At 42.3% G+C, this 23,297-nt stretch overlaps 3 protein-coding genes and 4 long non-coding RNA genes across 16 annotated transcripts; 3 read left to right on the top strand and 4 right to left on the bottom strand.

The window, feature by feature from the left end:
* The first annotated feature begins 7,539 nt into the window (after positions 1-7,539).
* On the top strand, positions 7,540-8,172 carry LOC136192588 (uncharacterized). Its single transcript, XR_010671191.1, has 3 exons — positions 7,540-7,648; positions 7,705-7,971; positions 8,026-8,172. It is a non-coding gene; the product is annotated as an uncharacterized lncRNA (long non-coding RNA).
* A 2,910-nt stretch (positions 8,173-11,082) lies between these two features.
* On the bottom strand, positions 11,083-12,964 carry LOC136199883 (uncharacterized). Of its 4 annotated transcripts, XM_065990192.1 has the most exons (9): positions 12,886-12,952; positions 12,478-12,840; positions 12,143-12,415; positions 11,809-12,090; positions 11,687-11,740; positions 11,575-11,634; positions 11,454-11,528; positions 11,236-11,402; positions 11,083-11,180 (listed from the first exon to the last, which is right to left on the bottom strand). In XM_065990192.1, exons 1-9 carry the CDS (start codon positions 12,944-12,946, stop codon positions 11,112-11,114), a joined length of 1,404 nt encoding a protein of 467 aa, XP_065846264.1. In that variant the 5' UTR covers positions 12,947-12,952; the 3' UTR covers positions 11,083-11,111. The 4 variants fall into 4 exon arrangements, with proteins under 4 accessions (XP_065846264.1, XP_065846274.1, XP_065846255.1 ...); XM_065990202.1 differs by having other exon boundaries at positions 11,083-11,402; positions 12,478-12,825; positions 12,886-12,964; XM_065990183.1 differs by having other exon boundaries at positions 11,083-11,402.
* A 47-nt stretch (positions 12,965-13,011) lies between these two features.
* On the top strand, positions 13,012-15,867 carry LOC136183717 (uncharacterized). The gene is made up of 11 exons (XR_010669226.1): positions 13,012-13,265; positions 13,329-13,673; positions 13,736-14,007; positions 14,060-14,341; positions 14,415-14,471; positions 14,524-14,586; positions 14,636-14,788; positions 14,839-14,937; positions 14,996-15,050; positions 15,108-15,357; positions 15,602-15,867. It is a non-coding gene; the product is annotated as an uncharacterized lncRNA (long non-coding RNA).
* LOC136183724 (uncharacterized) lies at positions 15,728-16,023 on the bottom strand. The gene is made up of 2 exons (XR_010669228.1): positions 15,863-16,023; positions 15,728-15,815 (listed from the first exon to the last, which is right to left on the bottom strand). It is a non-coding gene; the product is annotated as an uncharacterized lncRNA (long non-coding RNA).
* Positions 16,024-17,399: 1,376 nt separating this feature from the next.
* On the bottom strand, positions 17,400-19,390 carry LOC136190713 (uncharacterized). Of its 4 annotated transcripts, none has more exons than XM_065978959.1 (8): positions 19,299-19,390; positions 18,897-19,241; positions 18,583-18,846; positions 18,246-18,527; positions 18,140-18,193; positions 18,036-18,087; positions 17,877-17,985; positions 17,400-17,825 (listed from the first exon to the last, which is right to left on the bottom strand). In XM_065978959.1, the coding sequence occupies exons 1-8, from the start codon at positions 19,369-19,371 to the stop codon at positions 17,793-17,795; spliced, it is 1,212 nt and encodes a 403-aa protein (XP_065835031.1). In that variant the 5' UTR covers positions 19,372-19,390; the 3' UTR covers positions 17,400-17,792. The 4 variants fall into 4 exon arrangements, with proteins under 4 accessions (XP_065835031.1, XP_065835025.1, XP_065835048.1 ...); XM_065978953.1 differs by having other exon boundaries at positions 17,877-17,969; XM_065978976.1 differs by lacking the exon at positions 19,299-19,390 and having other exon boundaries at positions 17,877-17,969; positions 18,897-19,034; positions 19,115-19,222.
* A 24-nt stretch (positions 19,391-19,414) lies between these two features.
* On the top strand, positions 19,415-20,798 carry LOC136190704 (uncharacterized). Of its 2 annotated transcripts, XR_010670597.1 has the most exons (4): positions 19,442-19,494; positions 19,555-20,309; positions 20,369-20,425; positions 20,494-20,798. It is a non-coding gene; the product is annotated as an uncharacterized lncRNA (long non-coding RNA). The 2 variants fall into 2 exon arrangements; XR_010670596.1 differs by having other exon boundaries at positions 19,415-20,309.
* On the bottom strand, positions 20,694-23,120 carry LOC136190681 (uncharacterized). 3 transcript variants are annotated; one of them, XM_065978934.1, is made up of 12 exons: positions 23,029-23,120; positions 22,628-22,972; positions 22,314-22,577; positions 21,977-22,258; positions 21,871-21,924; positions 21,759-21,818; positions 21,590-21,707; positions 21,354-21,537; positions 21,175-21,233; positions 21,061-21,116; positions 20,939-20,979; positions 20,694-20,877 (listed from the first exon to the last, which is right to left on the bottom strand). In XM_065978934.1, the coding sequence occupies exons 1-8, from the start codon at positions 23,099-23,101 to the stop codon at positions 21,378-21,380; spliced, it is 1,356 nt and encodes a 451-aa protein (XP_065835006.1). In that variant the 5' UTR covers positions 23,102-23,120; the 3' UTR covers positions 20,694-20,877; positions 20,939-20,979; positions 21,061-21,116; positions 21,175-21,233; positions 21,354-21,377. The 3 variants fall into 3 exon arrangements, with proteins under 3 accessions (XP_065835006.1, XP_065835000.1, XP_065834991.1); XM_065978928.1 differs by having other exon boundaries at positions 20,926-20,979; positions 21,175-21,537; XM_065978919.1 differs by having other exon boundaries at positions 21,175-21,537.
* Between the last annotated feature and the right edge of the window lie 177 nt (positions 23,121-23,297).

Here is a 23,297-nt window from a genome sequence, read left to right as displayed (position 1 = left end):
ATATTCCTATAGCACAGCTAGATAAATGTAATCAACAGCTCTCATTCTACCATCAAACAACAGTCTCTGGTGTATACTAAGGACTGTACTAATCAGGCAAACAACAAGAAGAATAAATCACAAACTTGAAGGCGCTACATTGCCTCTGAAATGGTAGCATATTCAGGCGTGCCAACAGTATCCTTGCCAGCACGCTGGGTCATTTCAGAGGAAGCTTGATAGAGTGGGCTTGGATGAAGTGTAACGACATTTTCTTGATTGTCATTATCAAAGTTTTTCTAGCAGAAAGCACACAATTGAAAGTGCACATACAATATAGCCTGCAATAGAAAATCTCACTGTGGAGAAGACGTCTGGTTTTGTTCATCAGATTCTTCACTACCTAAACGAATTTTTGTTTTCGCAGTATGTGAGTCGTTCAATATAATTTTACAGCAGTCGTCATAGCATTGGAAACAGCATTCTTAGCACGTAATAAGGAGACGATATAGGACATCAACCTTCTCTCAGAGTTTCATTGAACTGCCCATGCCTGTCGGTAGCGATTAAGCGGCATGATATTCCTGTAAATATTGACACATTTATGTTAGTGATAAGTGCTTCTGCTTTATATTTAGGCACTCCTAGCACGTCTGCACGTTCTATTTCTTTCCACGTTAACTCAACGCGTTGATTTTCACAAGAAGTGGCTTTCTCCACCAGTGGGAAAGACTTGATTGTGCAGGTAACAGTTCCACGAACCATAGAATTGGCCACAACGCTGCACTCTGCATGCATTGCCAAGATCTGTACAAACTTACATGAACACATGTCTTCATCTGTATTGCGCGATGCTTACAAAATGCCAATAATTTGAAACCGACTTCATGATAGCCAACATCATTGTCACCAATAGCGACGTATGTACTATTTGTTGAAGCCTTCACCTGACGTACATTGTGCTCGTAGAGCTTTCCTGTGCCATTGAGCGGCACCAAATCACCGTCTTTTGTCAAGTTCACTACAGCATCTCCCTGAATGACGTTGATTTTAATTAGAAATTACGTGCCTATGGTCACGATGAAATTCTCTCCAGACGGTGGAATTACAGAGAGTACCGGAAGATCTTGGAATCGATTTGATACAGTGAGACTTGTCAAACTAAGGCCGCTCACCAATTTGCTAAGCCACTTTGTTGAATACGGAGAGTTGAAAGTATTATAAGACACAGGTAAACTTTGCCATCCAGTGATGCATTTATAGGGCTAATCATCAGACTTGTCCAAAGTCGCCCGTAATGGCAAGTTTGACAAAACCTATTGAAATACCCGATGTTTAGAAATACAATTTAGATACACTGCCAGTTTCGAAACAAAACTGCCTTGGCGTTTATATAAAAGGCTCTCGTAGACAAAAACTTTTTAGCTTGATGAGCAATTTCTACAGTCAAACCACTGTATGTTTCTTTTATCTGATAGAAGAAGAAGCAGTGCAGTGAACTGCTGCGTCATACGAAAAACTCATCGTCTGCATGTCAGTTTCGGTGAAAATAAGCTAGATCCAGGAATCAATTTGTCTGTCACAATGCAAATTTGTTTTAACGTAAGTCTACTAACGCGAGTAGTATGAACCAAATTCTATAAAATTCCTGCAAACTACAAAAACGTAAAGACAGTAGTCTACAGTACTTCTGTAAATTCTAATGATGAAAAAGAATTTTTAAGGTAATCTAAAGTCAAAAACTGCAAAAACTAAAAAGTAAAGGCAGCAGCTAAATTAAGCAACAACACCTTGTCACTTCTTAGCCTCTGATATGGAGGCGTACTCTGGTGCCGCATCTTTTGCCTGCACGTGATGAGGATTCTTTGATGACTCATATAATGGGCTGGGATGCATTTGCATTTCAACGCTTTCAGTTTTACTCTTAACTTTCTCCATTTCCTTTCTTCCTCTACAAAGTACAATTAGCCCGGCCGTATAACGCAGACTATATTCACAATAACCTCAACAGCAGTAGAAATAGATAAATAGCTATACAGCTGACAACTGCCAGTAGAACAGCCAGAACGCCAACAGCAGCAATACAAGCAGTACAGCTGCAACTTTCTGCAACCAATGTAAAGCAAAATATTTACAGCATTATTAGTGTACTTGGAGTCGGGAGGAGCGTTGTCTGGATTTCCTGAGTATAACTAGAACGGCTTGTCGTCACTTCTATACGTAGTTGTGTAAACAAAAGCATTTAAAGTATAACAACTGACTTGCAGGGCTTTTGGACGTTGGAGGTGGTAAAAGAGTGGACATTGAAAGTGAGCCTATAATACACATTCTTAGCGCTTCAAAAAGGCACAGTGTGCGGCATCAACCTTCTCTCACAGTTTCGTTGAAAATTCCATACTGGTTACTGGTGATTAGTCTGCACGACGTACCATTAAATATTGGCACATCCCTGTCAGAAATCGACGCGTTTGCTTGATATTTATGTACTCCCAGCACATCTGCGCTCCCAATTTCCTTCCACGCCAAATCAACGTTTCGATTGGCACAAGAGTATGTAGCTTTATCCACCGCTGGGAAAGACTTGATAGTGCAAGTAACAGTTCCACGAAGAACAGAATTGGCCAAAACTATGCACTCTGCTTCCCCAAGATCTATGACAAACTGCATTAGCGTACATCTATACATGAACATTGCACTATGTTTACAGAATGCCAATAAGCTAAATGTAACTTGGTGGTAGCCGACGTCATTGTCACCTATGGCTATGTAGGTGCCATTACTTGATGCTTTCACTTTGGGTATGACGTGTACAAATGTTCTTTCTGTTTTTCGGAGGTCGAGGAACTCCCCGTTTCTTGTCAAATTCACATCAGCCTCTCCCCGAGTGACAGTGATTATTATTATAAAATTGGAATTGCCTATATCTACTGTGGTGCTAGAAGATGCTGGAGACACGGAAATCATTGGAATATCTGCAAAAATTCATTACTTTATCCCATTATTTATAGCAAGAGTGGATTAATAAACCTTTGATTAGCATCGTTGTATTCTTACTCAAGTGATTGTTTGCAAAAATGAATCTTACCCCACACAGATATACCGTACCGTTCATTGAAGCTTTCACAGGGTCAATCAATAAATTTGTATAGCCCCGCGAAACGTTTCCCAACGCCGAATATCCCGAAAGCGGCGGAGTCATCGGGGATTCAGGGAAGATGGCTGCAGTGCCCATCGGCGGAGGCGAAAGAATCACCCAGTCAAAGCGGGTTATGTCATTGCGAAGTCCCGTGTATTGATAAAAAAGAGTAGCCACTCCTCCTTCACCGACAGAAAATACTTGAAAATCTCCTTCTGTAACTTCGTAAAGTATACGCTTTGCTGCGAGGCAAAGACTGAACAATAGAAGAGTTCGACAGACAAAAAATGTACCTGTAGCTTGACAAAAAGACGGCTCTATTAGAAGAAAAAGGCAAGAGAGCGCTAGAAGAAGCCACATCATTCACTCCTCCTTAATTAATTCGCCCACAGAAAATGCTATATAGGTTCTACTGTAAATTAATTTGACTCAGTACACATCCTCTCCAAACCTTTTGGCTGTGAAAAGCAAAGCCCGAAAAAGCACAAACTGAACACAAAAAGGCGGCTTTGTCAGTATTTGTATACGGGAATTTTCCCTGGGAAGATCACTCGGAATCGCCCCCGGAATCTTACTCTTGAAGAGTAAAGATGTGGCTTGCTCTAGCGCTCTCTTGCCTTTTTCTTCCGTCTTTTTTTTGCAAGCTACAGGTACATTTTTTACTGTTGAACTCTTTTATTGTTCAGTCTTCGCCTCGCAGCAAAGCGTATACTTTACGAAGTTACGGAAAGAGATTTTCAAGTATTTTCTGTCAGTGAAGGAGGAGCGGTTACTCTTTTTTATCAATACACGGGACTTCGCAATGACTTAGACCGCTTTGACTGGGTGATTCTTTCGCCTCCGCCGATTGGTAATGGCATTGCTGCCACCTTCCCTGAATCCACAATGACGCCGCCGTTTTCGAGATATTCGGCGCTGGGAAATCTTTCGCTAGGCGATACGAAGTTATTTATTAGTTCCGTGAAAGCTTCAATGAACGGTACGGTATATCAGTGTGGGATAAGATTTGCCTCGATTCTTGCGAGCAATCACATGAGTAAGAATGCAACGATGCTAATCAAATGTTTATTAATCCACTCTTGCTATAAATAATGAGATGAAGTAATGAATGTTTTTTTCAGATATTCCAATGATTTCCGTGTCTCCGTTGTCTTCTAGCACCACATGCAGTAGCTATAGGCAATTCCAATTTTGTAATCAGAATCAATGTCACTCGGGGAGAGACTGATGTGAATTTGACAAGAAACGGGGAGTTGCTCAACCTACAAAAAACAGAATAAAGATTTGTTCACGTCATATCTCAAGTGGAGGCTTCAACTGATGGTACATACGTCGGTATTGGTGACAATGATGTTGGCCACCATCAAGTCAGTTTCAAATTGTTGGCATTTTGTAAGCATCATGCAATGCAGATATGGAAATGTGTTAATGTATAAGTTTGTACAGATCTTGACAATGCGACGTGCGGCGTTGTGGCTAGTATTTCTATGGTTCGTGGAACTGTTACCTGCACCATGCATCAAAGCTTTTCCACCAGTGAATAAAAGCACGTACTCTTGTGGAAATCAAAGCATTAACTTGAAATGGAAGTAAATATCAAGCGATAGCGCTCATCACTAAAAAGAATGTGTCAATCTTTAATCAAACCTCATGTAGGCTAACCACTAGCAACAAGTACGGAACGTTCAATAGAACTCTAAGCGAAGGTTAAAACGTTACCGTCACTTTATCATACAGTAAAAAGGCCATTTTAGTCTCACCTTCTACGCTCACTCCTTCCCCACCTAGCTCCTACCTCTGAATGTCCAACTACAGGCATGTAAATGTACACGGTTTCTTAATTTTTAATTCAGATATGTCAAGTGAACCGCAAACAGGTAGTACAACCTCTCAAATACCATCCGGATAAAGGTTCTACTCCTTCTGTTTTGCTCTTAGCTGAATAAACATCTCAGTGTTACGGTGAAAACTCTACAAATTCGTAGCGGCGTGATGTACAACCTTCTACAAATGTACCGTGTGTTCTTATATATAGAGTACTGCACTCGCGCTTTTGTGGTAGCAAAATCTCTCTTGTATAACGTGTTTTATTCATGCAGGATGTAGTTACCACGATCTTCCTATTGGCCGTAATCTTAAGCGTCAGTTGCGCCTAAGTGTGACAGCAAGTCTAGTCAAGCGTTTGTCAAGTTGCAGGTGAAAGGCAACAGTCGACGCACAGCAGGACTAAACCTTTCAGAGCAGCTTGATAAAGATGTGTTTCAACATCTTTCCCTCTTTGGATTTAGTGTTTCAAGCATTTGAACAAGAGTGCATGCACGATCACCTGTATATGTCATTGTTTGATTGTTTAGGCCAGCCGTTGCTAAAAATTCGCTTTACAAAACTTGACTACGTTTATTGCAAGATTGACCTCGAGTAAGTCGAAAACAACATGAAAAAGACGAAGCAGGATCACATGTAATCGTACCTAAGAACATCTGTCAAATCTTAGCCTCGCGGAGGCATATTCCGGTGCTTCCGTTTTCGCGTGCATTTGATGACGCCTGTCCTTCGCTGACGCATACAATGAACTGCTATGCATTTCAACACTGCTTTTGGTTGGGGCCTGTTCTTCTAAATTAACGTTTCATATGCCGTATGCGGATTGTTTACTCGAAGAGTTATACCGAAAGAAAACAAGCAACAGGTAAATAGCAAGACATCCAACAACCACGAGCGCTACAACTAGAACTCCCACTGCTGCAATGAGCCCAGTGCACTAACTCAAGCAAGGTAAAATATATGGTTAGTCTGCGCAACGTTCCACCAAATAATGACACACCCTTGCTGTAATAGACGCGTTTGCCCGATACTCATAAATTCCTAGGCCGTCTGCGCTTCCCGTTTCATTCTACGTAGCTCAAGTCAACGCTTTGATTTCTACTAGAATATGTGCCTTTATACACCGGTGGGAAAGCCTTGATGGTGCAGGACAGGTAACTATTGCATTAACCATAGAATCGGTCACAACGCCGCACGTCGCATTGTCGAGATCTATACAAACCTGCATTAACACATGTCCATATCAGCATTGCGTGATGCTTACAAAATGCCAATAAACTGACTTGATGGTAGCCAACATCATTGCACCAATAGCGACGTATATGTACCATTTGTTGAATTAAGCCTTCACTTGAGATATGACAAGTACAAATGTTTTTTCTGTTTTTTTTGGAGGTTGAGCAACTCCCCGTTTCTCGTCAAATTCACCTCAGCCTGTCCCCGAATGACAGTGATTATTATTACAAAATTGAAATGGCCTGCAGCAACTGCGGTGCTATAGAAGACTATGGAGACACGCGGAAATCATTGGAATATCTGAAAAACATTCATTACTTCATCCCATTATTTATAGCAAGAGTGGATTAGTGAACCTTTGATCAGCATCGTTGCATTCTTACTCAAGTGATTGTTTGCAACGAGGCGAATCTTACCGCACACTGATATACCGTACCGTTTATTGAAGCATTCACGGGGCTAATCAATAATTGCCTCGCGAAAGATTGCCCGAAACCGAATATTCCGAAAGCGGCGGCCTCATTGCATGCATGCATGCATGCATGGGGGGTTCAGCTAGGGGAAGACGGCTGCACTGTCCATCGGCAAAGGCGAAAGAATCACCCAGTCAAAGTCATTAATTGCGACGTCCCGTGTATTGATAAAAAAGAGCAGCCACGTACTTCTCCTTCACCGATAGAAAAGGCTTGAAAATTTTCCTTTGTAATTTCGTAAATTATATGCTTTGCTGCGAGACGAAGATTGAACAAAATTAGGTTCAAAAGACAAAAATTCCCCTGTAGCTTGACAAAAAGACGGCTTTATTGGAAGGAAAGGCAAGAGAACGCTAGAACAAGCCACATCATTCTGAATTTCACTCCTCCTCCTTCACCGACAGAAAATTCTTTGGCCTTGAAAACTTTTCCTTTTGGCTGACGAAAGCAAAGCCCAAACTGAGACAAAAAAGAGGCGGCTTTGAAGGGTTGCTAGTTTTTGTATACGGGGAAATTTCCGTGGAAAATGACGTGGCTCGTTCTAGGGTTCTTTTGCTTTTTTCTTCTGATAGAGTCGTCTTTTTGTCAAGCTGCAGGTACTTTTTGTTTGTCGAACTCTCACTATTCAGTCTCCGCCTCGCAGCAAAGCGAATACATTACGAAGTTACGGAAGAAGCGTTTCAAGCATTTTCCGTCGGTGAAGGAGGAGTGGCTACTTTATTTTATCAATACACGGGACGCCGCAATGACATAACCCGCTTTGACTGGGTGATTCTTTCGCCTCCTCCGATTGCCATTGCAGCCATCTTCCCTGAATCCCCAATGACTCCGCCGCTTTCGGGATATTCGGTTTCGGGCAATCTTTCGCGAGGCGATACGAAGTTAATGATTGGCTCCGTGAAAGCTTCAATGAACGGTACGGTATATCAGTGTGCGGCAAGATTTGCTTCGGTTGTTGCAAACAATCACTTGAGTAAGAATGCAACGATGCTAATCAAAGGTTCACTAATCCACTCTTGCTATAAATAATGGGATGAAGTAATGAATGTTTTTCAGATATTCCAATGATTTCCGTGTCTCCGTCGTCTTCTAGCACCGCAATAGCTTTAGGCAATTCCAATTTTGTAGTCAGAATCAATGTCACTCGGGGAGAGGCTGAGGTGAATTTGACAAGAAACGGGGAGTCCCTCGACCTCCGAAAAACAGAAAGAACATTTGTACACGTCATACCCGAAGTGAAAGCATCAAGTAATGGCACCTACATAGCCATAGGTGACAATGATGTTGGCTGCCATCAAGTCAGTTTCAAGTTATTGGCATTTTGTAAGCATCCTCATGCATACAGATATAGACACGTGGTAATGTAAGTTTGTACAGATCTTGGCAATGCAGAGTGCAGCGTTGTGGCCAATTCTACGGCTAATGCAATAGTTGCCTGCACCATCAAGGCTTTCCCACCGGTGTATAAAGCCACATACTCTTGTGGAAATGAAAGCGTTGACTTGACGTGGAATGAAACTGGAAGCGCAGACTTTTTAGGAATACACGAATATCAAACAAACGCGTCTATTAACAGCATGGATATGCCAATATTCAATGGAACATGCAGGCTAATCACCACTAATGAGTGTGCACAGTTCAATGAAACTCTGAATGAAGGTTGATGTTCTGTACTGTCTCTTTATTACGCACTAAGAACGATGTGTATTTTAGTTCTACTGCCAACATCCACTCCTTCACCATTTCCAACCACTGAAGGACCGGCTAGAAGTAAGCGGTTATGAACGTTCTTTTTTGAACATTTAATTCAGGTACATCATGTACTCATTCAAGTGAACCTGTTAGTAGTAGTACAACGCCGCCTTCTGCCGGTACAGTACCTATTTTGTAATTACCGTAGGATAGTATACTGTTTAAGGGAATTTTTAGGTGCCAGTCAGATTGGCCTGATAGCTTGCTGTGCTAGTGGTGGCATAGCTTTGATTGTTATTTCACTCCTTCTTCTCCGTCCTATCAATGCATCACGCTGAAGATGCTTGCAACGAAAATATTGTTCATCTGTTCAAACTGATCTGCTCTCAGTTCGCGCTTAGACATTACTTTACGTGAAACTTAGACGGAGTGAACACGACAAATCTCATTAGAATGCATAATGTTAGAAATATAATTTACATACACTGTTAAACTGCCTTCTAAACAAAATGCCTGTACGCAATTGATCATTCCAAGTATTTGTACGGTTAATTAAACAACCGTATGTTTCTGAGTCCTTCTATTGCAAGATTTTGGCTTAGAGGGCGAAAAGCAGTTTTCTACTGGCCCAGTCCTAGAAAACGTCAGTTATTTCATCGTTATAGTTATAGTGCGGTTAGGCTTCGACCAATTAATTACACAAAGGCGTAGAATAACTTTCCAAATTTCCTTCAAGAGTCCTATAGAAATCAACAACTTAGATCGGCAGTTCACTGATGTCAGCGAGTGCGCATTAGCATCCCCGGGGCGAGTCGGCTACACGCACCTCCGCTCGACTCTTCTCTTGCTTCTCTCGTTGCACTGGATGACGTGTCTTCTGGCGCCTATTTCAAAGAGTAAGTGAAGACGTACAGTAGCCAAAAGTTTTGAACACGCAATTGTTATACCCTCATTGTCAAGATTTTCGACGAAGATTTTCGACGAAGATGCTGTGCTTTTTCCCTCAGATTGACAGCAAACTTTAGTGACCTGTATTGACGAGGAAAATACGTAAGACTAATTAGAACTCATTTGGTATAAGAACGTACAGCAACTTCAAGCTCCTTTGCCGCTGCACGAACGGCGTCTAACGTCATCAGAGAAAAACGCAGCAATAGTGCGGCGATTTCTGCCCAAGAACTCGACCGAGTTTTGTATGAAACTGAAGAATTCCAAACCTTTTATAAAACGAATTCAAATTAGAGACAAACGCCGCGGGGCATTTATGTGGGCCGTTCTTTCCGCGTTCGTCGGCGTATTCAATGTCGTTCTCGAGCTTGAGAACAGGAAGATATGGCCTCTTTAGAAATTTCGGAAACCACAGTTTGAATCCGCGCCGACTTTTTCGTCGAAAGTGCAATCGAAGAACAAGCCTTTTTGTATCTCGATCTCATGGATTGCCGTTAGGCTTTCTGCCGAAAAGGCTAACAGAAAGAGGAAACTTTTCTTTCCTGCGACTGTTGTAAGTGTTCTACGTATTCGCCCAGAAGTCCTTTTCGAAGTCCACGTGGAAACGAGTCCGCTAAATAAGTCTCTAAATGTTTCGTCGACGGGCTTTTCTGAACATTCGCCAAATTCTGGCATCTTCATTGCATTCGTTATCACTACGGCAGTTATGTATGTCTTCCTGTTGCCTTTTCAAGCTTTTCAATAGCCGTAATGTGTCTCTGGTTCTGTGATTCACCAGACCTAATGAAGTAAAGAATCAAGACAGCAGCATCGCGTCTAATGGCTTTTCGTATAGCTGTGCAAACGTCGTCGTCTGAAAACCGTTTATCGCTGTCGCCCAGGCCTGGAGTATATCGGGAGTATATCGGTGAAACTATAAGCCAAAACGGAATAACGCCGCCGCCTCTTCTCAGTGTGCGAGTGTACGTTGATACTCGGTCTGTTACGGACTAGAATTTGGAAAAGCTATTTAATTAATTTTTACATAATGATTTTGACTATACCCCTTGTCCAGGACCGTCTGCAGCAGCCATATGCCTTTTGTCCCGAGGAACTTGGCTTTCTGCACGCTTTATGTGTTCTTCGGTAAAAGGACTCCTTGACGAATTTTGGCATTGATGTTAGTTCAGATGGGCGACGCAACTGGCTGCACTGAAGCAATGAAACCTGTAGCAGAAGGCTGGCCGCGGATGTCAACGGGCGCGGCTTCACTTAATTAACTGGGCTGGCAAATTCCGATTTCGTTCTCTGCTTTTCTACATTCTGTTTGCTGTTTAGCAAACAATAAACAGCAAACAATAAATTAGAATTTACGTTCTATAGATGCTATAGTATGTACCTATGCCAGCTCTTTTCAACCAGATTAGAGTTGTTAGTTCAGGTGGGGGGTTGAGATTGGTTCCCAAGGAGTCCCCTGTTTTCTACAGTTTATTTTATTGACAGAGCTACACCATTTCAGCTGTATGGTCATAGTACGGTTACACAGCGCAATGTCGACACTTGTGGCACGTACAAAGACAGACAAGAAAAACAGTGTAATACCCTATATATAAGGAAATGTACAGCAAGACTACACTGTAGTTGCGGAGCGCAGATTTCAGAGGCACTCCTGATGATATCGAATTCTCTTCTGCTTTCAGAGTGTTTCAACAGCCATCACGCAACCAAGGATATTTACTAGCGTTCTGGGCTTTTAATTAATTGCACGATTCCCTGTCATTATGCAATTCTTCAAGCCAGCGTTCGCTAACGGCGTCAAGAAAGCAACTTCGTTTTACAAAACTTTACCACCCATGAAAATTACAGACAAACAAAAAAGGATTCATTTCGGCAGCCTTAGTACTGTGTCCCGCCTGCCGCCAAATACGTCAAGAACAACAACACTATTAAACCAACAGATAGAAGTACCTGTGACACGTCAGCTCTTAGCCTCGGAAATTGAGGCATACTCTGGTGGTGCTTCAGTCTTTGCGTGAATTTGATGGCGAACATCCTTTGCCGATGCATACAATGAGCTGCTTTGCATTTCAACATTTTTGGTTTCTCTCTGAACTCGCTCTTCGTGCTTCCGTGTCCTATATTCACTAGCTAACTCAAGAGCATGAGTAGCAGGTAAATAGAAAAACCTCCAACAAGTACGAGTAGAACAGCCATAACTCCGACTGCTGCAAAAAGTCCAGTGCGACTGCAAGTTTCTGCACCTGAGTCAAACATGAGAATTTCTTTGCCAATGCAGATTAAGCGTACTTTGAGTCGGAAGGAACGTTGACTGAATTCCCACTGTATCACTAGAAAGACCTGTCATTGCTGAACACGTAATTGATAACAAAGGCATTTAATATGGCACTCTGCAACTGACTTCTAAAGCCATCAGTGGTAGGACGTGGCGGAGGAGTAGGTGTTGAAAGTAGGACTAAAATATATATATATATAAATATATCGTTCTTAGCGCGTAATAAAGAGACAGTATAGGACATAGACCTTCGTTTAGAGTTTCATTGAACTGTCCATACACATTAGCAGTGGTTAGTCTGCATGTTCCATTGAATATTGGCACGTCAGTGCTGCTAATAGACGCGTTTGCTTGATATTTAGACACTCCTAACATGTCTGCACTTCCAATTTCCTTCCACGTCAAGTCGACGCGTTGATTTTCACAAGAGTACGTGGCTTTCTCCACCGGTGGGAAAGACTTGATGGTGCAGATAACAGTTCCGTGAACCATAGAATTGGCCACAACGCTGCACTCGGCATTGTCAAGATCTGTACAAACTTGCATTAATACATGTCTATATCTGCATTGCGTGATGCTTACAAAATGCCAATAATTTGAAACTGACTTGATGGTAGCCAACATCATTGTCACCAATAGCGATGTATGTACCATTTGTTGAAGCCTTCACTTGAGGTATATTGTGCTCATAGAGTTTTCCCATGCCATTGAGCTGCACCAAATCTCCGTCTTTTGTCAAATTCACGTTCACTACATCATCTCCTTGGGTAACATTGATTCTGATCACAAACGGTTTGCTTATATTCACAATGACGTTCTCGTCAGATGGTGAAAGTACAAATAATTCTGGAACATCTTTGCAATCGAAAGCGTTATGTACAGTACAGGTATATTAAAATTATAGCAACACGACTCACCTCTCAAAGTCAGAGTCACTTGACCACTGAAAACACGAGGTGTAGAAGCAGGAGAAAAATCAACAAAACACCGGTATACTTTGCCGTCGAGAGACGCGATCACGCTTCTGATTATCAAATCTGTACGATATGCTTGTGATACAATGCCTGCGACAGAATAAGGAGGAACGGCGCTTGAAGCAACTGTTGTGAGCGTGGCGATCGTCGTCTCGGGAGATAGCGTTTGCCAGGTGAAGGCAGCAACAGTGTTGTTTCCCCTGTATTGATAGGAAAGCGTTGCCATGCCTCTTTCGCCAACAAATAACTTCTGGGAAGCTTCATTGGTGACTTCATGTCGCATTGGCTTGGCTTTATAGACAAATTCTACTCTACATTGGAAAGATACTACATCTTTTCATTTTTACCTACGTTTTCCTCGGCAAAGCACAAAGGCCAACACACAGTGAGTAACGATGACGATCTGGATCATGACCACACCTTGTATCCGGGTGTCTTAGTCGTGACCTTCTTCCTTTCTTCAAATGCTCACTTAAGTCTGTCTTTAACTTTTATTAATGTGTCTTTCCCTACCCTGTCCGTCTCTACCCTGTCTGTATATTTATCTCCTTACTTAGCAGGGTGTCTGGAGGATTAGCCTTGAGCTGAAGACAATCCCTGTATAAATAAATATCTCACTCACTCACACTCACTCACTTGCTTTCGCCAATGCTTCACAGCACTTATTAATTTTCGCTTCCTTCTAGCGATTCTTTTGGCAGAAACGTGTTTCTGCAATTCAGAAGGAATTGGTACGTTTATGTTTTATAACTTTTTGACGCTAACCGTACCGTCTTTACGGTCTGCGAAAACAGCCAAGCCAATGCGACATGAAGTCACCAATGAAGCTTCCCAGAAGTTATTTGTTGGCGAAAGAGGCATGGCAACGCTTTCCTATCAATACAGGGGAAACGACACTGCTGCTGCCTTCACCTGGCAAACGCTATCTCCCGAGACGACGATCGCCACGCTCACAATTGCTTCAAGCGCTGTTCCTCCTTATTCTGTCGCAGGCAATGTATCACTAGCATATCGTACAGATTTGATAATCAGAAGCGTGATCGCGTCTCTCGACGGCAAAGTATACCGGTGTTTTGTTGATTTTTCTCCTGCTTCTACACCTCGTGTTTTCAGTGGTCAAGTGACTCTGACTTTGAGAGGTGAGTCGTGTTGCTATAATTTTAATATACCTGTACTGTACATGACGCTTTCAATTGCAAAGATGTTCCAGAATTATTTGTACTTTCACCATCTGACGAGAACGTCATTGTGAATATAAGCAAACCGTTTGTGATCAGAATTAATGTTACTCAAGGAGATGGTGTAGTGAACGTGAATTTGACAAAAGACGGAGATTTGGTGCAGCTCAATGGCATGGGAAAACTCTATGAGCACAATATACCTCAAGTGAAGGCTTCAACAAATGGTACATACATCGCTATTGGTGACAATGAAGTGGGCTATCATCGAATTCAATTTAGCTTATTGGCATTTGTAAGCATCACGCAATGCAGATATAGACATGTGTTAATGCAAGTTTGTACAGATCTTGGCAATGCAGAGTGTGGCGTTGTGGCCAATTCTATGGTTCGTGGAACTGTTACCTGCACCATCAAGTCTTTCCCACCGGTGGATAAAGCCACATACTCTTGTGGAAATGAAAGCGTTGAGTTGACGTGGAAGGAAATGGAAAGTGCAGACGTGCTAGGAGTGCCTAACTATCAAGCAAACGCGTCTATTAGCAGCACAGATGTTCCAATATTCAATGGAACATGCAGACTAATCACTGCTAATGTGTATGGACAGTTCAATGAAACTCTAAACGAAGGTCGATATCCTTTATTACGCGCTAAGAATTATATATATACATATTATATATATATATATATATATTCTTTTAGTCTTACTTCCATCACCAACTCCTTCATTACGTCCAACCCCTGAAGAACCAGATACAAGTAAGCAGTCATTTATTAATGTACATGTTGTCAATGTTTAGTTTTGATATAGCAAGTATGCCAGTGCCAAGCAGACCTGTTAGTAGTACAACGCCACCTATTACGTCTTCTCCCAGTGCCCGCTAGTCTAATTTCGCTTTGTATAATATAAGTAACCTTTTTAGGTGGCAATACTATTGCAATAATAGTTGGCTGTGTTGTTGGTGGTGTAGCTTTGATTGCTCTGTTGCTGCTCCTTCTCTGTCCTATCAATCTATCACGCCGACGATGTTTGCAACGAAAGTGTTGTTCTTGCTGTTTCAAATGTTACGACTGCTGTAAAATCACTGTTCTACTCACATTCCGCGCTTTACATTTTGCCGTTTAGGTGGAACTTAGGATGACTGTGAAGAACCCAATAAGTCCAAAGCTACATGCTGTACAGATTCCTACAAGTGTTCCTTATGCTGCTTTAATTGTTGCAATGGTAGAGTAGCGATAAGGAACCTCATTTCTGCTCTAACGTTCTACATATTTTTAATAAGATTCTTCAGGCAGCGACGAAGCTGACGGACACAAGAAAGACAGCGTGCCTCTTGGGTATGCAGAAACGTCTCTAATCTCTTTCTTGTGTTATGTGTGGGCTACATCATTTAGGAAAATAGAAGAGACAGTGCCAGTCTCAGCAGCAGCCTCTTCAAAAAAACAAGAGGATGAAATTGAGCCCTATGTTGTGTCTGGCGGCGCTGTGTCAGCTACAAAAGAAGAGAAGTCCAAGGCAGCTCCCAAGTCAGCCTCAAAGGATGAGTACGCTCAACCTGACATGTCAAAGAAGACAAAGAAGGAAGCAGCCCAGCAAGCTCCTACAGGTGGCGATGTCTACGCCCAAGTAGACAAAAAGAAGAAAGTAAAGCATTGTGTTCGCGAGGAGTAGTACTGCGGTGTTCTGGGTTATAGCTAGAGCTAAAGTTGTGTGACTCGGTATTGTTTGAGTTAGAATAAGGCAGTAGCTAGTGATTGTCAAAGGAGACGTGATCTTGTTTTGCTTGTGCATGAATGTTTGGCATGGATCATGCATGTGCACGGATGAATTTGAAGCAGCCTATGCATTGGTTCTAGTAAGCAATTAAAATATGATCTTCTATTTCTAGGCTGAAAAGGGGGACTTGACTTACGCTGACTTGGACCATAGTGGATCCAAAAGTGGCACTCTGCAGTCAGCAAACAATGAAGGGGAAGTTGTCTACTCTAAAATGCAAAAGAAATAGCACCCCACGTGAAACTTGAATTCTGTGTTTTCTGATGTTTTTAGAGAAGTCATTTTCTAGTATGCATCAGTCGAACTTCTCAACATTTCGGTGTTTTCTAGAATAGTTGTGACCATTTTGTAATGCTTTAGTATTTTCGTAAACCATTTCCGTGTATGAGCGATACGATCAGGGCGTTGGGCCTTCCACTTTCAATTAGGCGTGGCCGCAGGAAGAGGATCTCCTGAGTTTCTTTGAGCCGGATTTTTGGTGTATGAAGATCCGTAAGATGCATTTCCTGGAAAACTGCGATAAACTGTGTACGGGTCCTCGAATCGTCGCCTAAAATTAAAATCAACGTGTCACGTGATAAAACTCAATGGCTTTTTCGAACGCGAGAAAAGGTTTATTTGTCGAAGTAACTTACGAAGCAAGTTAAACGTGTGAGAAAGATTGCGTTTAGATAGTTTTTAGAAAATCGGGGCTCCTTTAGGGAAAAGCCGTCGTTTCGAAGCACAACTTCATTCAATTGACTCAAACGTGGCTCAGGTGAGTACGAACAAAGACTGTCAAGTAGTGTGTCCAGTAAGAGTGAAGCAGAACCCTTTTGGGGGGTTCGCCACGGTAGTGAATTGACCTTCTGCACTTCGCTCCTAGGGAATACGTCATTCCACCCCCTTAGCTCAGCCGAGACATGTCCGTAAAGTAGCAGACCACTGCAATGAAACCTGCAGTGACGACGCGCAAGCATCGATTCGAGCCTAGAGTCCAAATCGAAGCTTCGCCGCGTCCATGTGTTCGACCTCTTGGCACATAGGTTACATATTAGAGAAGTTCAAAGAAAACAACGTTAGAAACTAAATCGTTTTAGAAAGAAACGTCTATGCTCTATTCTTCCGCGTAAAAACGTAAAGAACAAGCTCACTAATCAATTTTTTGTTCCGTTTATCCATAGGGTCATTTTATCCAAGTCCTCTGTACTTCCAAACGCTTCAGTTCGCGAATTGGAGTAAACCACCATGCCAAGCGTCTTGACCCAGTCACTCTTGTGCGCTCGAAACCACATATTGAATCGAACCTTGTCCTTCTCCTTGCACTCCTTATCAACAGCCTGAACATCTACAACGCTTCTCATCAGCTTCTCCATCTCCGCCGCAACGTCAGGCGCCCTCTCAGCAACATTGTCAATCTCCTCCGGATTCGTAGCCAAATTAAAAAGCTGCGGTTTATAATTCTCATACGGCGACGTTGTCCCAAACGCGATGTGTACTTTTAATTCTCCTTCCGAATCATAAAATGCCTCGTATTGGCCATATTCGAGTGATACTCGCCGAAAACGAAATCGGGCGCGTCGCCGGCGACGTCCGACTCTTATCATCAAACGAAAAACGTCGACAAGGAATGCCCGTCGAGCTTGACGTTCCTCGAAACGTCGAGTCTCGCCCACTCCATCATAGTCGAATACAGATCGAGATTCGACGTCACGTTGCCGACGACGCGCTCCTTCGTCACGTCCGGTCCGCTGACGTCTGCGTATTTTCCTCATCGTGATCAGACGTGAAAACGACGTACGTATCGTCGGGTCAACCAATCACGTGGAGCGTTTTGCGCGCACATGGCATAGTAGGAGCGTTGCACTTTTGCTTTCGTAAACGCTTTCATGCCGTCGTAAGATTTTCGACGAAGATGCTGTGTTTTTTCTTTCAAACTTAGAGCAAACTTTAATGACATGTACAGTATTGACGAGGAAAATCCGAAAAACTAAGAAACTCGTTTGTTACAAAAACGTACAGTAAAAAGAAGCGAATCCTACTGCTAGAAGCTGCGTTGAAATGAGCAAACAGTTTCTATCAATTCTCGGCAAATGCGCATGTAACGTTAAAAAAAGGATCTAATTTCGACAGCCTTAGTATTGCGCCCCGCCTGCCGCCAAGTACATCACGAACAAATCACCGAAAAACAAACAGGTACTGTAGAACTGCTTGCAATATCTCAGTTCTTAGCCTCGGCAATTGAAGCATACTCTTGTGCTTCAGTCTTCGCATCCTTTGCCGATGCATACAGTGAGCTGCTGTGCATTTCAACGTTTTTGGTTTTACTCTGAACTCGCTCTTCTTGCTTTCGTGTCCTAAAACAACAGTACATTAGATATGATGCCGGTCAATTATTCATTAGCTACCTCAAGAGAATGAGTAGCAGGTATAAGGCAAAACCACCAACAAGTGTGAGTAAAACAGCCAGAACTCCAGTTGCTGCAGCAAGTCCAGTGCAACTGCAAATTTTTGAACCTTCATTAATCAAAGCACGAGAATGTGTTTTCACTGCGGATTAAGTGTACCTTGAGTCGGGAGAAACGTTGACCGCTGTATCACTAGAATAACCTGTCACTGCTGAACACACAATATTTGTGTAACACGCATTTGGTAAGACACTACAGCTGACTTGTAAAGCTATTAGTGGTTGGAGCCGTTGAAGGACTGGATGTTAAATGTAGGGCTATATCATAGTATTCTCAGTGCATAGTACTAACATAATATAAAACGTCAACCTGCTTTCAGAGTTTCACTGAACTGACCATACTTATTGGCAGTGGTCAATTTGCATGTCTCAATAAACATTAACCCATCCATGTTGGCCATAGACGCCTTTGCTTGATATTCGTGTACTCCTAAAATGTCTGCACTTTCCATTTCTTTCCACGTCAAGTCAACGCTTTGATTTCTACAAGCATATGTGCCTTTGTCCACTGGCGGGAATGACTTGATGGTACAGGTAACAGTTGAATTTGCAGTAGATTTAGCTGTAATGTTGCACCGTGCCTCTCCAAGATCTGTAAGAATCCCATTAATATCGATTTCTATCTGAGTTGGGTGGCTACAACTTACAAAATGCCAATAATGTAAATCTCACTTGATAGTACCCAACATTGTTGTCACCAATAGCAACGTATGTACCATTCGTTGAAGCCTTCACTTGAGTTATATTGTGCTCATAGAGATTTCCTGTGCCAATGAGCTGCAGTAAACGTCCGTTTGTTGTTAAATTCACTACAGCATCATCTCCTTGCGTGACGTTAATTCTGATTAGAAATGGTCTGCCTATGGTTACGATCTCGCCAGATGACAGATTTGCAGATAGCACCGGAAGATCTTTGCAATCAGATATAGACTACCAAATAAGGAGATACGCAGTAACTCACCTTTCAAACTGAGTTTCGCCGGACCACTTCTTACAGTATTTGACAACAACAAAATTACAGAACACTGGTACACTTTGCCACTAAGAGATGTGTTGACGCTGGTTATCATCAAATTTGTACGTCCCTCTGCGAGGCTGCCTGTGACGGAATAAGGAGGAACTGCATTTGAAGCCAATCCGAAATCGGCGATCTTCGTCACGGGAGAAAATGTTACCCACGAGAAGGAATCGACGGTGTTGTTTCCCCTGTATTGATAGGAAAGCGTAACGACTCCCCCGTCAGCAACAAAGAACTCCTGGGAGGCTGCGTTAGTGACTTCGTAACGGATTGACTTAGCTATAGAGACTTCGCAAGAATAAGATTGGTAAAAAATAAGATACCAATTCAATATTTCTCACTTACAAGAAAAAAGACGCTCTTTTCCTTGGCAGAAGCAGAAAAGACACGCACACAGTGGAAAGAGAGTAGAAATCATTTTGCTGGGAAGGACCACGCCTTGTATCCGGGTGACTCGCCGTTCTTCACAGCAAATGTTTTTGCGCCCTTCTATCGATTTCTGTGGCTCTTTTCGCAGAAGCGTTCTTATGCAATTCGATAAGTATTATAATTTTGCGATTCTAAAGTCGTCTACTAATAAATCTATGCTGGAACAACCAAGTCAATCCGTTACGAAGTCACTAACGCAGCTTCCCAGGAGTTCTTTGTTGCTAGCGGGGGAGTGGTTACGCTTTCCTATCAATACAAGGGAAACAGCACCGTTGATATATCTACTTGCTCGTGGCTAACACAGTATATAAGGTACGAAGTGGTCCAGCGAAACCCAGTTTGAAAGGTTACTGCGTATCGCCTTATTTGGTAGTCCATATCTGATTGCAAAGACATCTGGCGAGATCGTGACCATAGGCAGATCATTTCTAATCAGAATCAACGTCACTCAAGGAGATGCTGTAGTGAATTTTACAAAAGACGGCGATTTGGTGCAGCTCATTGACACAGGTAGCCTCTATGAGCCCAACATACCTCAAGTGAAGGTTTCAACAAATGGTGACAATGATGTTGGCTACCATCAAGTCAGTTTCAAATTATTGGCATTTCGTATGCATCACGCAATACAGATATAGACATGATCAGATCTTGACAATGCCACGTGCAGCATTGTGGCCAATTCTATGGTTCACGGAACTGTTGCCTGCACCATCAAGGCTTTTCCACCGGTGTATAAAGCCACATATTCTTGTGGAAATAAAAGCGTTGACTTAACGTGGAATGAAACGGGAAGTGCAGACGGCTTAGGATTACGCGAATATCAAACAAACGCGTCTATTAACCACCTGGATGCGCCAATATTCAATGGAACATGCAGACTAATCACTGATAATGTGTATGGACAGTTCAATGAAACTGTAAACGAAGGTTGATGTCCTATGCTGCATGTCTCTTTCTTACGCAATATTAATGATGGATTTTTTTAGTCCTACATTCATCATCCACTCCTTCATTACCTCCAACCACTGAAGAACTAGCTATAAGTAAGCAGTTATGAACGTTCTTTTTTGAACATTTAATTCAGGTACATCATGTTTACGGGAATTTTTAGGTGCCAGTCAGGTTGGCCTGATAGCTTGCTGTGCTAGTGGTGGTGTAGCTTTGATTGTTATTTCACTCCTGCTTCTCCGTCCTATCAATGCATCACGCTGAAGATGCTAGCAACGAAAATATTGTTCATCTGTTCAACCTGATTCGCGCTTAGACACTACTTTACGTGAAACTTAGACGTACTGTACCACGCTCCTAGAGTGAACACGAGTTAGAAATATAATTTAAGTACACTGTTAAATTGTCTTCTAAACAAAATGCCTGTGTACACAATTGATCATTCTAAGTCAATAAGAATAAGCAATTTTTACGGTTAATTAAACAACCGTATGATTCTATTGCAAGCTTTTGGCTTAGAGGGCGAGAAGCAGTCTTTTACCCAGTTCTAGAAAACGTTATTTCATCGTTATAGTTATAGTGCGATTAGGCTTACACCGATTACTTACACAAAGGCGTAGAATAGCTTCCCAAATTTCCTTCAAGATTCCTATAGAAATCAACAACTTAGATCGGCAGTTCACTGACGTCAGCGAGTGTGCAATAGCATCCCCGGGGTGAGTCGGCTTACACGCTCGACTCTTCTCTTGCTTCTCTCGTTGCACTAGATGAGGTGTCTTCTGGCGCCTATTTCAAAGAGTAAGTGAAGACGTAGCCAAACGTTTTGAACACGCAATTGTTATACCCTCATTGTCAAGATTTTCGACAAAGATGCTGTGCTTTTTCCTTCAGACTGACAGCAAACTTTAAGGAAAGCAACTTCGTTTTACCACCAATGTAAATTACAAAACAAACAAAAAACAAAAGAGACTGTCTTTTCGGCAGTTCCGTCTGCCGCCAAGTACGTCAAACAGGTAGACGTACCTGTGTAGCTGTACCTGTGATACGTCAGTTCTTAGCCTCGGCAATTGAGGCATACTCTGGTGCTTCAGTTTTTGGGTGCATTTGATGACGTGCATCCTTTGCCGATGCATACAGTGAGCTGCTGTGCATTTCAACGTTTTTCAATTTGGTTGCACTCTGAACTCGCTCTTCACGCTTTTGTGTCCTAAAACAACAATACCTTTGATACAAATGCAGGTCAAGTATTCATTAGCTGCCTAGAGAGCATGAGTAACAGGTAAATAGCAAAACCTCCAACAAGCGCGAGTAGAACAGCCATAACTCCAGTTGCTGCAGCAAGTCCAGTGCAATTGCAAGTACTGCAAGTTTCTGAACCTTAATTAATCAAACAGCATGAGTTTCTTTGCTACTGCAGATTAAGTGTACTTTGAGTTGGAAAAAACGTTGACTGGCTTTCCACTGCATCACTAGAATAACCTGTCACTGCTGAACACACAATATTTGTGTAACACGCATTTGGTAAGACACTACAGCTGACTTGTAAAGCTATTAGTGGTTGAAGCTGTCGAAAGACTGGATGTTGAATGTAGGGCTATAATATAGCATTCTCAGTGCATAGTACCAAAATAATATAAAACATCAACCTGCTTTCAGGGTTTCACTGAACTGGCCGTACTCATTAGCAGTGGTTAGTCTGCATGTCTCCATAAACATTGGCACATCCATGTTGGCAATAGACGCCTTTGCTTGATATTCATGTACTCCTAAGATGTCTGCACTTTCCATTTCCTTCCACGTCAAGCCAACGGTTTGATTTCTACAAGAATATGTGCCTTTCGCCACTGGTGGGATAGACTTGATGGTACAGGTAACAGTTGAATTTGCAGTAGATTTAGCTGCAATGTTGCACTGTGCATTTCCAAGATCTGTAAGAGTCTCATTAGTACAGATTTATATCTGAGTTGGGTGGCTACAACTTACAAAATGCCAATAATGTAAATCTCACTTGATGGTACCCAACATTGTTGTCACCAATAGCAACGTACGTACCATTCGTTGAAGCCGTCACTTGAGTTATATTGTGCTCATAGAGATTTCCTGTGCCAATGAGCTGCAGTAAACGGCCGTTTGTTGTTAAATTCACTACAACATCATCTCCTTGCGTGACGTTGATTCTGATTAGAAATGATCTCCCAATGGTGACAATCTCGCCAGATGACAGATTTACAGATAGCTCCGGAAGATCTTTGCAATCAGATATAGACTACCAAATAAGGAGACGCGCAGTAACTCACCTTTCAAATTGAGTTTCGCCGGACCACTTCTTACAGTATTTGACAACAACAAAATTACAGAACACTGGTACACTTTGCCACTAAGAGATGTGTTGACGCTGGTTATCATCAAATTTGTACGTCCCTCTGCGAGGCTGCCTGTGATGGAATAAGGAGGAACTGCGTTTGCAGCCAATCCGAAATCGGCGATCTTCTTCACGGGAGAAAATGTTACCCACGCGAAGGAATCGATGGTGTTGTTTCCCTTGTATTGATAGGAAAGCGTAAGCACTCCCCCGTCAGCAACAAAGAACTCCTGGGAGGCTGCGTTAGTGACTTCGTAACGGATTGACTTAGCTATAGAGACTTCGCCAAAACGAGATTCGCAAAAAATAAGATACGACTCAATATTTGTCACTTACAAGAAAAACTACTTCTTTGGCAGAAGCAGAAAAGGCACGCACACAGTGGAAAGAGAGTGGAAGTTGGAATCATAAGCAAGAAAGGACCACGCCTTGCATCCGGGTGACTCCACTCTCGCCATGTTTCGCAGCGAATGTTTTTCCGTGCTTTTATCGATTTCTGTGGCTCTTTTCGCAGAAACGTGCCTATGCAATTCAATAGGTATTAGTAAGATATTTAATTTTGTGATAATCATGTCTTCTTCTGGAACAGCCAAGTCAATCCGTTA

Source organism: Oscarella lobularis, chromosome 1 (genome assembly GCF_947507565.1).
Source record: "Oscarella lobularis chromosome 1, ooOscLobu1.1, whole genome shotgun sequence".
Lineage (NCBI taxonomy): Eukaryota > Metazoa > Porifera > Homoscleromorpha > Homosclerophorida > Oscarellidae > Oscarella > Oscarella lobularis.
Note: the sequence above shows the minus strand (reverse complement) of the source record. Positions and strands in the feature narration are given on the sequence as shown.

Excerpts from the sequence above, each read along its gene's own strand:
- LOC136199883 (XM_065990183.1), bottom strand. The coding sequence starts at position 12,946 with ATGATCCAGATCGTCATCGTTACTCACTGTGTGTTGGCCTTTGTGCTT. Across the intron at positions 11,741-11,808 it reads CAATGAAACTCTAAACGAAG|TCCTACTTTCAACACCTACT; the intron begins GTCTATGTCCTA and ends TATATATTTTAG. Across the intron at positions 11,529-11,574 it reads AACGTTCCTTCCGACTCAAA|GTGCAGAAACTTGCAGTCGC; the intron begins GTACGCTTAATC and ends TGTTTGACTCAG.
- LOC136190713 (XM_065978953.1), bottom strand. The coding sequence starts at position 19,371 with ATGATTTCTACTCTCTTTCCACTGTGTGCGTGTCTTTTCTGCTTCTGC. Across the intron at positions 19,242-19,298 it reads AAAAGAGCGTCTTTTTTCTT|TCTCTATAGCTAAGTCAATC; the intron begins GTAAGTGAGAAA and ends ATTCTTGCGAAG. Across the intron at positions 18,528-18,582 it reads ATTTACATTATTGGCATTTT|ATCTTGGAGAGGCACGGTGC; the intron begins GTAAGTTGTAGC and ends GGATTCTTACAG.
- LOC136190681 (XM_065978928.1), bottom strand. The coding sequence starts at position 23,101 with ATGATTCCAACTTCCACTCTCTTTCCACTGTGTGCGTGCCTTTTCTGC. Across the intron at positions 21,819-21,870 it reads AACCACTAATAGCTTTACAA|CAGTGACAGGTTATTCTAGT; the intron begins GTCAGCTGTAGT and ends TTGTGTGTTCAG. Across the intron at positions 21,708-21,758 it reads AACGTTTTTTCCAACTCAAA|GTTCAGAAACTTGCAGTACT; the intron begins GTACACTTAATC and ends TGATTAATTAAG.